Below are 17232 nucleotides of genomic sequence, written 5' to 3' on the forward strand. Positions count from 1 at the left end.
TCTAGTATCGATGTATCAGAGTATTGTGTTATCTGATCATGTGATTTTTGCGCGCCCCCCCCCCACCACACACACACACACACACACACACACACACACACACATTAGTTATATGTATATTTGTGAATCAAAATGAAGCCACAGCAACAAACAGGGGTCCCTCAGGCATTTTGCTTCATCCCCAAACAGCCGCATCATCTGGAACGCACCAACTTTTGGGGGGAAATATGCATGTTTTCCATCCTCCCCAGTGCCAGGCAAGAAGATAGATGCCCTTCTGTCCTCTGGGCATGCAGTAGGGACCTAGAGACCGGTCCGCTAGTTAGCTTAGCACAACGAATGTCCGTGAATGGAAAGTGTTAGCACGCCTCTCTCGAAAGCCGTCATACACTTTTCTCCAAAACGATCTTTTCCTGCATTAATAAGACTAGGATTACGCATAAAATTTGTAATGAAATAAAAGTAATAAAGAGACGAGATATTATAAATTTAGAATTGTGATTTGTTTTGGATTTTTTTTTTTTTTTTGGAGAAATCCTGTAGAATCATTTCACTTTTCATATTCTTCAAATAAGGTTTCACTAAATCAAGATGTTCCGGCAGTAGAAGTAACGACATCGATGGCTGAACTCGATTGACTGGCGTCAGTTTCAGGGTTCTCGTGCCATATTGAGGACCCTGGATGTATTCAAGCCTGTTATGAGGTTGTCTGCTGCCATAGGATGCCAGCACCCACAGTTCCGGTGTATAACTTTTGGCTCGCGAGCTGTGACGTGGAAAATAAAGGGGGAGAAGTTTAACTCCCGTGTGAATGTGACACCTCCCGTTTCTCTTCCTTTTATTCCTCTGTAGATTCCCAGTCCCCATCTCATGAGAGACCCGGGTCCTGCTTCACTCCTCCAGCCATGGACCTCAGCCTGTCCCCTTCTTCCCGTCACACCTCCTCCCTCTCCCCGTCCCCTTCCTCCCCTTCATCCCCCTCCTCACCTCTGGAGTCTCCACACAGCAGCAGCAGCCCTCAGCCTCATCTCTTCTCACGGGTGAGGAACGACACAAGAATTCACTTTGCACCCAAAACGCAGAGACTAGCGGGAGCTCGTTCATGCTGTCAGCCCGGTTCGACATGTTTAACTCATCACGTTGATGGACCCAACGCACCCTAAAGGCTGCCGTGTCACGCTCTCTAGACTATGTATCTATAGATCTTTTAAACCGGACCACAGCGGTTCATGTTGTTCCAGATGCGTTGTTTTATGTCTGGAAACACTTTTGTACAAAACCATCAGATCTGAAAATAACAGCCACAGTTTGTCATTTACCGTCTCGGAGTTGGTTTTTATCATTCTGCTGCTGGGTGATGTGTGTCCGTGAGGAAACCTGAGAACATGAAGATCTGATTTAAAAAAAGAAACCTTTGAACTACCAAAAGAAGGAGGCGGAGCAACGACCAACACAACTTGGATATTGGGTTGAATCTGCCCTGTACAACAGGGAAGAGAAAAAGAGATTTAAAAAAAAGAACATTTTGGGGCTCAAAAACTAAATGCCGCGTCTACAAACTGTCTCCTGGTTTGTTTAGAAAACAATTGATATATTACATTCATGGGTTGATGTAGTGTGTTGTATTGTTGTAGATTACCTGAATTCATATATTTGCTAATATTTGGGGGTTTGTGTAGAGTCCTCCTCCATTGCTGCGCCCTCTTCATCAAACTGTCACCTGCGCTTCCAAGGGTGAATAGAAAAGGCTTGTAATCGGATCAATCCCTTCTTCAGCTAATGCCATGTTTGTGAATGGAGTCTGGTGCTCTGCAGAAGGCTAAACATCCATTTGAGGAAGGTTTGAAGCAGGAGGAGGATAATCCACAACCTGGCAACCCAACAGACTGCGGTTCGATGTCTATTAAGGTCCATTTATTACATTTTTAGCTGTTAGCCATGCCGTTTATTGATGCTTAGCTCCTTCTGAAGAAGCTGAGATAATGAAGCAGGGCGGTCGGGTCGATTAGCCACCCACAAATGGGAGGAAAATAAATTTTAACAAAGCCAACAGGTGTTTAGGTTTTGCCTCCTGGTGGGTCGATGTTGAAATAGGCTTCTGTGCATCACACATGTGCATGCTTGCGTGCGTGCGTGCGTGCGTGCGTGTGTGTGTGAGGGCAACACACTCCACAGTGGGTGTGCACCTTCATATAATCTGTTAATCTTGTGCCGAGGCATGACTGCAGTTCTCTCTGATTGTCACTGAATGCGGTCCAATCTTCTTCAAAAGGTTTGAAGTGAACTGGAATCCTGGGAGTTAATCTCATTTGGTGCGGCAGCGTCTGCACTCGGCGCGCAGACGTCCAGTAACTCTCTAAATCAAATTCGAGCTGCGCCTGAGCGCTAAAACATCAAACACACATCTTCTTTGTGGCACCACTGACACAAAATCTCGCTCTTCGGCCAGAAGTTCTCAGAAAGTGCTATTTTTAAATGGTCTTACTTACACAAGACTGTGAGGAGCATTATGACCCCCAGATGGACTTATTAGCCTCATCTCAGATGAGAAGCAGCTTCTCTTCAATTACAACAGCTTGGGCGGGTGTGAATCTCCCTTCCAACTGAAAACATCAAGGGCTTCAAATAGTCTTCAACATGCTTTAATTAAATCATCCATAAGTACAGAAGATGTTATTTTGTCTTCGGCCAAATACTTTGACACCAAAAAAAAACTACCCGAGATATTTAGCCGAGCGGTCCATTTTGGGAATATCAAACTCATCCTATATTTTCGGTTGCCCTATAAAAATGTGTTTTTTTGTAACAAATTTGACCAAATATGATCACTTTTGAGACAAACAAAGGAAAAAGGAGCCCCCAGAAGTTGCTGGTCAAGGATCACCTCTTCCTGCACTCTGGAGTCACAAACAATCGATGCAGCAGGGAAAGAAGCGTCCTTGTGAGCTCCAGACGTCCGTTTGTGTCAGTTTGGTTGAATGGAACACGTTAAGAACCAGGAGCCCCACAGAATAAATAATGTTTCCCCCCTCGTCTCTGTGTTTACGTCCTCTCCTTCAGGAGCCGGCTCATCATCCAGGTGTAGAGGGCGAGGCTTCACCTCAGCGTTACCCGTTTTATCTCCCGATTGCCAGCCCACCGAGGGGCTACAGCTTCCCCTCCTCCATGTTCATCGGTCAGAACAGAGAGAAACAAATTTCACCGGAGCCCTCAATGGACGGTCAGCTCGCCTGCCGTTGGATGAAGGTAAATTTAATTACGAAAACAAACAAGAGACTGCAAGTCTCCACCAGCCGGAAAATTCCCCAGATCTAATTTATCTCAGCCTGTTTTTTTAACGAAAGAAAACTACAAACTGGCTGCAGAAAAATAGAGGTCACTAAGTTTATCAGCAGAAGAAGCGGGATGCTCGGGGCAGGATGAAAACAGTAGCGCAGCGAGCCCAGAACCAGCACTCTGCTCAGGCCACCCCCCACCCCCCACCCCCCAACCCCCCCACAACTGTCATTTTACAACAGTGTCACATACTAAACACTCAAAATAAACAAGATCATGTTCCCTAAAACTGCTCTTATGTCTTACGTTTATGTACTCGTGCTGGAACTCTTGTTCTTTGCCTGATCTCACAGTGTTGAAGAATTCTTTTAATAACTTCCTGGATCCAGGCTCGGATTTCTCTCTCAAAGTTGAATGCACTGTAGGACTGCAGCTAACCGATATATCGAATGTATTTTCATCATCAATTAATCCGCCCATTATCGTCACGTTTAACTGCGCTGAACTTTTTTTTTTTTTGAAAGAGGCTCATCGCAATTCCCACGAGCCCAAAATAACTCGCCCAAATTGCATCTTTCGTCTGTCCGACAGTCCCGGGTTTACAGCCTTCACGGTCACAGGCTGCGAGGAAAAGCAGCACATCTTATATTCAACAGCCCGGAACTAACAAATGCTTGATGTTTTCACCTGAAAATGGACTGAAACAATAATCGGATGGTCTAAATAGTTGCTGGAATGACTAAACCTCTCATGGAGCCGCCTTGATGGGGGTAAAAATGACTCTGTGCTGTTTGAGGGACTTGGGGTGTGGAGTAATAAAAGAGTGTGTCGATGAGATCACAATTGCAAGTGACCAGAGGTTTGATTTGATGAGTTTTACAATTAATTTCCATGAAAGAGCTTGAAATTGTGTCAGTTCGAGGGGAGACAGTGAAAAGGGAAGGAAACGCAGAGCTGGTGGGTAAAACGAGACGGCGATCCTCACCCTGACCACTGAGTGGCGCTGCAGGAAACATCATGTCAGCTGGTAGTCAGGAAAGGAGAAGCAGAGGCCGAGCAGCTAAGAACAGAACAGTTTTAATGCTTCATTTATTATTTAGGTTATTTATCAGGCCAAAAGCCAAACTTTCAGACCACAACACATGAGAACCTGCAGCTGTTCCTTCGTTTGATCAGTGAATATTTTCGCGGGTTTGTTCTTTGGACGGACGAAGCAGGCAGAGAATTCACCCACAGTTAGGAGGGATTTTAAAGACTGATTAATCAAGTAGCTGCTCCGTGGAAAACCCAGAATGTGACGAAAGCTGCAGGCTGTTTCAGGCCTGTTGAAATTCAAAAAAGCTCAAGTAAAAACCTTAAATTTGTTTAGATGTCATTGGCAACCAGAGGAATGGTAGGTTTCCACATTCATGAACTTACGTTTGCCTTCATCTTGTTCTTTAAAAAAAAAAAAGTAAATAACTAAACATAATGTGAAAATGTTGAGGGAAAAAAAAATACATATAAACAGGATTTTGTGCTCACTTGAATCATAAAGGTTACATAAAAAATCGGTGAAGAAACATCTCCCTCTCTCTCCCTGTCCTGCAGTGCCACCTGCTGTTTGACTCGCTGCAGGACTTGGTGGATCACATCAACGACTTCCACGTCAAGCCTGAAAAGGATTCTGGGTATTGCTGCCAGTGGGAGGGCTGTGCTCGGAATGGGAGGGGCTTCAATGCCAGGTGATTTTTCACCGTCATCACCCGTGTTGCGATAACGCCACATCAAATTTGACAGTTTGGAGGTGGAAACTCACCTCCTGTCTTACAAAAGTGTTGTGTTCCACTCAGACTTGAAGTTGTGTTGCTGTAAAGGCTTTAGAAAATAGCCTCTAACTGTTTTGTTGACTAGGAAGTAACGTAGATCCCAATGTGTTTTTTTTATCGGATAATAGAATAACGTGATTATTATACTTGTGGTTTATCTGCATTTATATATATATATATATATATGTACACACATATATGTATATGAATATAATTCATGTGAAGATTTCACTTTCAATGAAATGAAACCTAATATTTTTCTGATTAATGGTAAAACCTTTAACCACTTCCTGTTGAAACGTTTTCTGGTTATTTGGAAACCAAAACTGTGGTCCTTTGAGGTTGTAGTTGCTCGTTGTCACTTAAAAAAGCAACACTGGAGGGACGTAAAATTTTACCCCTCCCCCACTTTTAGCAGCTTTTTTTTTTTTTAACTTTATGCAAAGTTCCTTCTCTTTGTTTGCTAGTTTTTGCTGCATGATTCCACCAAGGGAAATCATTCTGAAGTCTTCTTTTTTTTTTGCTGCACAGCACAAGTTTGCTCAGAGAAACCCCATGAATGCTCAGCGAGGTTTAGATACTGAATACTAAATGATCTGATGTGGATTTTCAGGCTAGGCCTCTTCCAGATTGAGCCTGGACAGCTTCTTTCTCAGTCAAGGTTTCACAGTTTGAGACACCACCAGGTTCTAATAGTGGAAGACACGAAGTTCAAATAAGCACCAGAATCCAGCAAAGTTGAGTCCGGAGAGCTTTATTGTCCTTATGGAGTTCAAAGCCCGAGCAGTTCTGGAGAAGCTACTGACAATACGTCTCCTTCCATTCTATACAAGTGGGCTTGGGGATGCGGTTCTCACCACGTCCTCTTTTTACCGGTATTTGCCATCATTATAATAAATGAATAATAAATCGTACCCATTCCAGGCCAGGCAGTGTGTCTCCTCCAGTGTGTGTGGAATTCATCTGTTACTTTAAAGGCATTCCTCAAGTTGATTCACTCTAAATCCAAGTGCGACAGTTAAAATAGTCACGATTTATAAAAACAAAAACAAAAACCAAGTAGCAGATCACTGCACAACTGCATTTAAGGCAACACAAGAGGAGAAACACAAGCGCGGAGTCACCCATCATGTGACGGGGGTTACCTGAACATGAATTGCTCCTCATTTCCCCCGGTGACCATGACAAAGTGTCCTTGAGCAAGATACTGAACACCTACTTGCTCTTGATGACCCTGAGATGGACCGGCGACCCGTCCAGGGTGAACCCCGCCTCTCAATGTCAGCTGAGATAGGCTCCACCCCCCTGTGACCCTTAACAGATATGAGGTATAGAAAATGGATGGACGGATGGACGGACGGACGGACGGATGGATGAACAGATGGATGGATGGATGGACAGATGGATGGATGGATGGACGGACAGATGGATGGATGGATGGATGAACAGATGGATGGATGGATGGACGGACGGATGGATGGATGGATGGATGGATGGATGATAGATGGATGGACGGATGGATGGATGGATGGATGGATGGATGGATGGATGGACGGACGGATGGATGGATGGACAGATGGATGGATGCATGGACGGACGGATGGATGGATGGATGATAGATGGATGGATGATAGATGGATGGATGGATGGATGGATGGATGGACAGATGGATGGATGGATGGATGGATGATAGATGGATGGACAGATGGATGGATGGACGGACGGATGGATGGATGGATGGATGGATGATAGATGGATGGACGGATGGATGGATGGATGGATGGACAGATGGATGGATGGACGGACGGATGGATGGATGGACAGATGGATGGATGCATGGACGGACGGATGGATGGATGGATGGATGGATGGACAGATGGATGGACGGATGGACAGATGGATGGATGGATGGATGGATGGATGGATGGATGATAGATGGATGGACGGATGGATGGATGGATGGATGGATGATAGATGGATGGACGGATGGATGGATGGATGGAACTTGCCTGCCGTAAAAGCTGCTTCCTCCCTGCCTCAAATGAAAACGAATGAAAGGGAAGAGCCTGTTAGTGAGAGAGTTGAAGAAGTAAAGCACATGAGGAAGACCGCAGTGACCCACGTGGCCTCTCGTATGACCTGGTTGCACAACACAGCCTCACAATCAAATATTGGAAGTTGCTTCCTTAAAAAAAGACACTGATCATTTGAAAATGCAGTTGATTTTGTGTGTGTGTGTGTGTGTGTGTGTGTGTGTGTGTGTGTGTGTGTGTGTGAGTGAACCTGTCTTGCTTGATAATATTTGAATTTGTCTGACACTTCATAGGTATAAAATGCTGATTCACATCCGCACGCACACCAATGAGAAGCCGCACCATTGTCCTACCTGCAACAAGAGTTTCTCACGTCTGGAGAACCTGAAGATACACACCCGCTCGCACACAGGTGAGTTCACCTTCCAAGAAGAGGAAGATACGTGGATGTTATGTTTGGTTTTTATTTATTATTGCAAACAAATACAAGGGGGCAGCGCGGTGGTGCAGTGGTCAGCACTGTCCCCTCACAGCGAGAAAGTTCCGGGTTCGAGCCCCGGCTGGAGCACGGGGTCTTTCTGTGTGAGTCTCCATGTTCTCCCTGTTCCTGCTGGGTTCTCTCTGGTACTCCGGCTTCCTCCCACAGTCCAAAGACATCAAGAGGGACCAGGTTAATCCAGACTCTAAATTGACCGTAGGCGTGGCTGGGAGAGCCAATGGTTGTCTGTCTCTATGTGTTGGCTCTGATGGACTGGTGACCCCCCACGACCCTTATCAGGATAAGTGGTAGAAAATGGATGGATGGACAAATACAATGAAAAAAACAATAATGAATTTATTGATCTAACAAGTTAAGCTGCCTGACGGTTCCCTCTGCTCATTGAGCTCCACTGTTTTATTGTAATACTGTTGCATTGTGGGATGTTCACATGAAAGCAAGCAAAGCCACAAATTATGTGGTTGCAAAAAGGTTTTTTTTTTTTTTCCGACTGTTTTAAGAGCAAATGGGTCATCTGATCCAGGGCTGCATTCAGTTGCTCCTCGTAAAATCGGACATTTCCAAGTTCACCAACAGAAAACAGGAAGCCGCAATCGAACAGCCGAACCAAGTGGTAAACACAAGTGGTAAAATCTGGGTTGTCAGTGATGACATTTCACTGACCTCCCGTTGCTTGAGGGCTGGAGAACCATTGACAGTTTAATGACAGGCCGATGATGAACCAAAACTATGATGGGACGTCTTACTTGTGGACATTGGCAAACCGCTTTTTGCACAAGACATCAAGACGGCGGTACATAAGAATAATAAATATCAGAACTCCCGTTCATCAAAGGGTCCTGGAAACTGGTAACTGACCCTGGGATCCTCATGAACTCCTAATGTTGGAATGTAGTAACCGAGCCAACGGCGGGTCATAATCACGGGTTCGCCTCCTTTACATCGCTGGACAAATGTCTTGTTCGCATGATCAAATGACCAGTTGCTATGACGCCCAGATACAACCTCCCATGTACCACTTGGTCACACAATACATTTCTGACTTAAGGAGGAGCAACTGAGCGCAGGGTTATGGGGTGATTCCCCCTGCCAGGCATCGGAAGTTGACCAATCAGAATAAAGTGGGCGTGTCGGAGGGAGGCCTTAAAGTGACAGGCGCTTTAGAGGGTTTGTCTGAGAGAGACGATCGTCTGGCCAGAACTGTTACATTAAGACAATGTTAATGCTAAAAAGCTTGTATTTATTTGTAATTATGCAGATAAGTATGTCTGTGGGCATCCATACATTTATACATATAATATATACAAATTATATATAGATAATGACGATGAGGGCGTCTTCCTGCTCTTTTGGAGACAGTTTCTACTGATTGTGACTCTAAAGAATACACAAGTTCGTAAGACTTGTTTTGGAGGATTTACACCCTCGGTGCCACAGTCAGGGTGGGGATGTAAGAAAGTGTCAGCGAATTGACTAAGATTTAATTGGTTTTGGTCTTTTCGTGAGTTTGTTGACAACAACAAAGATATAAATTATCACCAATTTCATCCTTTAATTTGAGCAGAAACTCATTATGAGCATAGAGGAGCAAGTTTGGGTTCCAGGCTGTGAGCTGAACTCAGGGAGCGTCTGTCGGTTCAATTTATCGTCCTACTTTCATGTTTTTAATTTGGGGCGATCACTTAACCGCTGTGGCGTCACCCTATGACATCATCGGGGTACGTCTTTCATATTTTGGGAATCATCCTCCTTCCACAGGTGGCTTTACCCCGCGAAGATGAATTATCTCTTTTTAAACGTAGTTAAATTCGAAAACACCTTCATGTGGCTTCACTCTTTATTCGACGGGGTTATTTATTTATTTGGGAGTCACATCATCATAACCACGAGGTGACTCTGGGGGGGGGGGGGGGGGGGGGGGCTGATCTGCAGAGGTTTGTTTTGTTTTTCTCACCGCTGCTGCCAGGGCCAAGCCTCTGCTTCCTCCTTTTCAATTCACTGCTTTCATCACTTGTATTTGATTCAAAAGTCACTGGGGACTCACATGATGGTGTCGCTGACGTTGCCGCTGGCCCTGACGCCAGTATTCCAGGCAGCAGAATTAATTGCGTTATCATTTGAATAGCATCTTAATTCTGTTTTTAGTGATGAGTTTTGCACTTGCGCAACATGTGAGTCCTGCGGACCGAAGTCACGACGCTGGCAGGGGTGGTTACCCAAGTACCCATGGGAAGCTTCACTGCGAGACAAACGCACACCTTTGCTCGGTCACACCTGCTCAAACCTGAGCTCAATGCACAGAAAACGTCCAATATGTCGGCATGTGACTCCTGCTCCGCTTGATCATTGCTGTGCTCCTACACTAAGCAGCGTGCATCTCTACTTCATGCACAATGTGATTATTTTTCGATACGGACAAACCAGAACAACTGGCGCTCTTGTGTGTCATTATTATGCGAACACAGCTGGGACCAATTCTGTGGTTTAAGAGCACGTCCTGACTCCAGTGGAGACTCATCTGAGGAACTTTCTCAAGAACAAAAATTAAGAAGAAAAAAAAAAAAACCCCTCTGGAGAATAATTGTGAATGAGGTCTGTTGTTCTTAAGAGTCAGCACGGAAAGTCAGAGTGAGATGCAAGTTCTGGATCACTTCTTGACTCATTAACAGCAATCATCAGCCCTCTGCTGCTCCTCCTGTGGGTTTGAGGCCACTCAAGTTAACCTCACCTTTTGCTTCGCAGTCCGTTTGTCACCTTTGCTGATCGGATCAAGCTTCGTTTACACCTGGACACCTTGACAATGATGAGGAAATGTTTTCAATTGTTAAGTGGAACCAAAAGCACAGGATCCATTAAGCTTAGCGCAACTGATAGCCAATGATCAATGAGGCTTAAAGTCGCACACAACCTGTGCAAATACACAGTTGGCATGGATTGTAAATTCAGCCTCGTGCAGTTGTTTTTGATTGCGTGTGACGGTCTTTTATTTGTCAGAGTTGACGTAGTTATGATTAAGATGTAGCCCAGGAACTGGTAATCAAATTCCTAATCACATTATCTCGTGACATTAGTCTGACGTTGACAAATGCCGTTCCAGTTGCACTAGCACATTAGCGTGCATTTTAAAAATCCACTTACAGTTACAATATTTTGACTTTATCTAACAACATATATAGATTTAAGTAATTGAATTTTTAAGGGCAGCATGGTGGTGCAGTGGTCAGCACTGTTGCCTCACAGCAAGAAAGTTCTAGGTTTTAGTCGGATGGAGCACAGGATCTCTCTGTGTGAGTCTGCATGTTCTCCCTGTTCCTGCTGGGTTCTCTCTGGTACTCCAGCTTCCTCCCACAGTCCAAAGACATCAAGAGGGGACCAGGTTAATCCAGACTCTAAATTGACTGTAGGCGTGGCTGTGAGAGCCAATGGTTGTCTGTCTCTATGTGTTGGCCCTGCCATGGACTCCGTCCAGGGTGAACCCCACCTCACCTGAAGGCAGCTGGGATAGGCTCCACCCCCCACAACCCTTAACAGGATAAGCGGTAGAAAATGGATGGATGGATGATGGATGGGTGATAACGCCATCCATCAAGCATCACTTGACACAGTTTTAGAAGAGGATGTGACATGGCTAGTCCGCCTCCAGTTAAACCTGGTCCGACTGGCCCTCTCTTGCCTCCTTATGACCATAATGAAGTAATGAATCCTGCTACTCTCTCATTGGTGCTTTGTCCTTCATCACATCTTTGTCTTTCCTCATCCAGGAGAAAAACCCTACATCTGCCCCTACGAAGGCTGCAGCAAGCGGTACTCCAACTCTAGCGATCGCTTCAAGCACACGCGCACCCACTACGTGGACAAGCCTTACTACTGCAAGATGGCGGGCTGCCTGAAGCGCTACACAGATCCCAGCTCACTACGCAAACACATCAAGGCCCATGGGCACTTTGTTGCCCAGGAACAAGGCACTCCCAGCAGGCCGAGGACAGGGCTTCATGGTCTTCATGGGCACCAGAGCGCCACTGAACTGCCCTCTGTAGGTGGGGCCCACATCATCATCCCTGGGGCTGCTGCTGCTCTCCTTGGGGGGCTGGGGACCTCTTTGCCTCTTTCGGCTTTCTGCCATGCCAGAGCCCTGGGCCACCACGGGGCGCCGCTTTTCTCCATGGCAGGGAGAGGAGGCATGGGGCCACTTGGCCTCCCTGACTCTCCCCTTTTTCACTTAGGACTTTCAGCTGCATCAATGTTGGGGCTGGGGGCTCTTGGAGGTCTTGGGAGGATGTCAGGCAAGGAGGTGGAAGGTGAGGAAGAAGAGGAAGAGGGAGAGGGGGAGCTAGAGGGGGAGGCACTGAACCTGTCTGCAGGGGTAGGGTCCAGACGAAGTGACCCTTTGTCCTGGGTGGTTGTTCCTCCAAGGGCTCTCCTCCTAAAACCAGCTGTTGTCAGCTAGGTTGTGTACTCAGCAATAGATCCAGGGAGTGAGTGTGTGAGTGAGTGTGTGTTTGTGTGTGATTGAGTGTGTGTGTGTGTGTGTGTGTGTGTGTGTGTGTGTGTGTGTGTGTTTACACCTTCATGTCTATTAAAGGCATGCATGGTGTTTGATGTTGAGGGATCAAAGGTTGCTGTCAGCCACAGAGCCATACAAAGCACATCAGTCATTCCAGCCCAGAAACAACTGTTGACACCTGAGCAGGATTTCCACCTTACATATTACAGCCATATGAAACTGTAAAGGATCAGTTCACCCAAATTACAAAAGCTAGAAAGATCCTGAGCCAAGTGGTCTCACAAGGCAGATCTGTTTTCATCGGCTGAGATACTCACACATCGAGGGACTGCAGATGTTTTATTACCTGACGCATCAGATGGTTTGTTTCAAAGAACCGTCTGACAAGTCGCCCGCAGAAACTGTTGGACACTTTCAAAAATGAACCATGTACTGCCGTCTGTCACTAACTTCAGCTCCTCAAGCAAACAAACTGATGTAGAAAGCTAATTTGCTGAAGAGCAAAAACATAATTTCAGAGGAGAAAAGCCCCCGGGGCCTTTAGTTGTTCTTTCAAAGGAGAGGCACCGTAGTTCTGACGCAACTGATCACAAACCTGCAACTGCGCTAACTGACCTTTTCCATAGCCACACCAGGATCTGCTCATCGGACACTGATTGGTTCAAACCAGCGGTGGTATAGAACTTGAAGCCTGACAAGATCTTGAGTGATCTTGTGACATGGTGGTTTCATGAAACCAGCTGCCTCTCAAGATAAAGGGCTTCTACAGTAAATCAGCTCGGAAGATGAAAGATTCGGATCAATTGACCCTCCCCAAAAAATCCTCCATGATTTACTCATCTCTGTCTGTTCTTCTACTTATGGACTTCTGGATTCATTTAACCAGATTATAGAAACAGCAGGGCCACTCACCGCTCTGCACTGCTAACAAGATCAGTTGAAATCATTAACAGCATCGTTAGTTGTAGAATGTGACGGGAAGTAACTGGTGCACATGACCTGAGACGTAGAAGCCGGGTGACGATTTTCACACCTGAGACGAGGACGGGACACGGCGCCATTGTCCATATTCTGCTGGCATTACTTCATCGATGTCCGGGCAGTTCTAAAGATGATATGAAAAGCAGGAAATGTGACTGATTGTCTGCATCATGGCAGTCGCCACGATACAGCAATTCTATGATAATCAATATATTTTACAAAACAGATGATATTCATGGGGGGGGGGGGGGGGGGGGAGCAACGTTTTAGACCAAAAGCAGGGATTCTTTATTCACTGTGTTGCCATGACAGTATTTACCAAATGTAAGGAAAAAGTACAACAATGTATTACTTCCTCGCACACAAGGAAGTTGGGTTCGGGTTCGGGAATGTGGTATTCCTGGTACTCCCAGGGCCCATGAAGTACATTAGTAAAGTTTTTAACATGATTGTAGGCCGCAGACCCCCTCTTCTGTTTAGTGAGGGGATCTACTTTGCTGCCCTTGACCCCCTTTGTCAAAAACCACCTGTCTTCTCTGTCATCGATGTCTTCCTCAACGCTGTTTCTTGCTGCATTTTGTGAGAAAAAAAAAAAGGTACAAGTTCTTTCGTGATCATGATTTTACTAAAACCTTTTTTGACACTTTACAACACCCGAGATCTTCGAAAAATGAATCGACATAGACCTTGTCTTGTTTTTATGCTGGACAACCCCCACAGGCTGCTTCCCGCTCACCCAGACTTTGTTTGTTCAATAATAATATCGAGGAGAAAGCAGACTTAATGGGGTGCGATAGGAAACGTGGTCACTGAGACACTCGCTCACAGCACATCCTCAGTCAGAAATCCCATCCCAGTGTTAAATATCCTTAACCTGACACGGAATGAAGTGGCTACTTGCACTACAGGTTCATTTGAAGCTTCCAGTCAGTGTGTTCTGTGTTAGGTTTTGCACAGTTGTCTCCTGCCACTTGGGTGATTTTGTAATCAAAACCCGTGCCTGAGTCTCGCCACGCAAGGTTTCTCTCTTCATTCATGTCCCAGCCTGCCGCAAACACAATAACTAGCCGCCCCTAAGGATCCGTGAACATTATGGTGCCGCTGGGTTACTGATTTACCAGTTGTGAAAACTGTCAGCAGCTCTGTTTCACTTTGGGAGGTTAATGTTCCTGATGATCTTTCGCACAGATACCCTTCGGACCATGTGATTTTTTTTTCAAGTCGCAAGAAAAAAGAAAAAGAAAAATGAAGATTAGCTTGCAGTTTATCTTAGCTAACTCCTTGCTTTAATAATCAATCCTAGACAAGGATCTAGACAGGATCTGCATTTTGTGGAACCACAGAAGAGTGAGACATTTCAGCCGCGTAGACAAAGGTGAACGCTGAATACACGTTTGCTTCGGACGAATGTTAAACCGTTTAAGGTACAAAAGAAGGAGCCAAACAATTTGTTTCAAAACTGCCTCTTGACTTTTATGGGTAACGTTTGACAATGGCCACGTGTGGCCTGTATGTGTTATACTTGTATCATTGTTTGCACATTGATTTATCCTTACCAATATTTCAAAGGTGTCCAAGTGCCTTCCGCTTCAACCGAAATATATCACTCAGTATATGAGAACATTTACGCAAATGCAACGTGTATAAATGTACTTTTCATTACATTTTGGAAAACTGAATTTTATTAACTGACAACAGATGTGATTTATACATCGGGGCCGCTGTAACACTTTTCCAAGACCGTCACCAGTGTTGACGACGATGACGCTATGTCAATAAAGACAAACATGAGAAAGAAAAGGTCTCCTCTGTCTAGTTTGTGGGTGTTGTGGTCTGTGTGTTCTCCGACATGCTAATCAAGATGAAACATGATCTGCTCGAGAACTGAGATTAATACCTCGATTAGTCAGCGGCGCTGCAAGCCAATCACTCTCGTTCTCCATCGCCCACAACGAAGAATGCTAGCGCGTGAGCTTCACCTTGGAAACCATCTTTGTCTCTGGACATTTTCTCTTTTTTGTTGATTCGTGCAGCGTCCGCTGTTAGGAAACATCAGCCGGGAGCAATAAGTGCAAAAGTATTGTGCAAAGACATCGACTTGAAACGTTTTTTTTTTTTTCTAAAGTGAAGAACCTACTGATGATGCAAGAGGACAAAATATGAAGATGACCCCCCCCCCCCCCCCAAAAAAAAATCTGTTCAGACTTCTGGGAGCCATCAATGTCTTTTTGGACCCAGCAGCAGCTCCTCCAGCTGCTGAAATGTTTTGGCCTATAAATTACAGCTGAGAATTTAACCAGGAATTTGGATTTTGTTGTTGTTGTTGTTGTTGTTGTTGTTGTTGTTGTTGTTGTTGTTATCTTGAAGAAGCGCGTGATAAATACTCAGCTAATGAGTTTAGGATGTCAGTTGCTCAGGTGACATAAAGCAAGGTGCTTTAGGGCGTAGCGACCTTGGGATTGTCACATGACGCACAAAGTATATTTCTGCATCCTTCCCCTCCTCTGTTCTGACCTCTCCCCCGACTTGCTGTTTTTCCAGCGAATGCAACTCGTCATTTATTTGCTCCAGCTCACCACTGTATGGAGAACTTGACCGCAGCACCGAAGGAACCTCCCCGCTAGGGAGTGGTACCGTAACAGAAAAGGGCCCCTTTTAAAGGGGTCTTTGCTGTCACCAGGTAAAACCTGAACAGAACAAACCAAAGTTCTCCTGATTGAGTGATGATGATGAATCAGTGCAGTTACTTCTGAAGCACTAAACCCCGCCCCCCCCCCCCCCCCCCCCCCCCGGTACAGAGAAGGTTTTCATTCTTCCTGGTTTGACAGGTATAACTCCCTTTAACCCTAATCCTAATCCCGTTACACTGACAAATAATCACTCCTGAATAAGATACCAAATGTAAAAGCTCTCCCTGGGTATGTAGAAAATGAAAGCAGTGAATCAATAGGACCAATAAGACAATTAAAAGGGCAGTACAAGTCACCCTTACAAAGGTCTTTATCGGTCTTTGAATGTTTAACTCCCACGCAGCCTCTCACTCTTCCTCATACTTGAGAGCTCTGAACTTTCTCCTCCACTTGTCTCACTCTCCTTGTTTTTACACATTCAAATGTGAATTTGGATATCAACAACATTCATTCATACAACATAAATTAGACCAGACTGTAAAACAAGGTGCTCCCTGGCGTGTTTAGGAACAGACGAAGGAGACTTTCATGTCTGGTGGGCGCACGTTGAACAGTGACGTGCGCTCTCTGCTGTGAGAGCGGCCTGCGACGCTCTGGGACCAGCTCCTCATCTCTCTGGTTTTGTCCGTGCTTGCTTGTGAACTCTGAGGTCTACCAAGTTTGGGCAAAACGTGAGAGACTTCACGGTGCGTTCAAATACACCTCGTAAACTCATGAGTCCATGCAGAATGGCTGGGGAGTTTGTTTAAAATACAGAAAACAGTTGTATTTTTTGTGATTTTTAACGCGTACAAACAGTAAACAAAACATCTGTCATTACTCTCTTCTTCTTCTTCTTCTTCTTCTTCTTCTCCTTTCACGTGTTCATAACAAAGCAACGTGTCAAAAATCCACAAAATTATCAAATCAGTTTGATGGTTCCAGTTTAGCAAATCCATGCATATCATACAAAAACAAAACATCCCTACTGTGCGTCCCTCTGTGTGTGCATCTTCAATAATCAGACGACTCTAATAACTTCGATCTCTTACTCACTTCTTCATGGGCGTAGTTGTTAAATAAACTCAGGGGCCCCGGGATCTGGTAGCTAAAGGTTAGAGGTCGCCGAGGTCACTTGCACGGGTGGCAAGCGTGCGGTGCGTGTCTGCGCGCTGAGGGGAGTTTGATCCGGGATGCTCGTATCTTATGTTTACCCGTTAAAGTTTGTTCCGCCACTTGAAACAGGATGAAGTTCCTGACACATAAAAAGATGGCAAATAAGAAGCTAACACAGGAGAGTTGAGCTCAGTGTACAGGAAGTGACACACCTTTGCTGCTCCCAGCTGATATTAATCCCCGGCAACTTCCATGTCAACCACTTTTGACAAGAGCTGGTTGCGAATCCACCCAACTAAGCATCTCAATCGCCCTCTAATCAGTGCACATCCTTTTCCTGCCATGT

At 45.3% G+C, this 17232-nt stretch overlaps 1 protein-coding gene across 2 annotated transcripts in view; it reads left to right on the forward strand.

The window, feature by feature from the left end:
• LOC147257880 (zinc finger protein GLIS2-like) overlaps positions 1–13336 on the forward strand; it is a 32668-nt gene extending 19332 nt beyond the window's left edge. For both annotated transcript variants that reach the window (XM_086212100.1, XM_086212099.1), the window contains exons 3-7: positions 853–1040; positions 3061–3246; positions 4867–5000; positions 7411–7529; positions 11378–13336. In XM_086212100.1, the coding sequence (XP_086068226.1) occupies positions 853–1040; positions 3061–3246; positions 4867–5000; positions 7411–7529; positions 11378–12063 (1313 nt within the window). In that variant the 3' untranslated portion in view covers positions 12064–13336. The remainder of the gene's footprint in view (positions 1–852; positions 1041–3060; positions 3247–4866; positions 5001–7410; positions 7530–11377) is intronic.
• Positions 13337–17232: the final 3896 nt, after the last annotated feature.

This window comes from Aulostomus chinensis, chromosome 8 (assembly GCF_037954235.1).
Source record: "Aulostomus chinensis isolate RoL2024-O1b breed Wild chromosome 8, RoL_Achi_v1.0, whole genome shotgun sequence".
NCBI classification, from domain to species: Eukaryota; Metazoa; Chordata; class Actinopteri; order Syngnathiformes; family Aulostomidae; genus Aulostomus; species Aulostomus chinensis.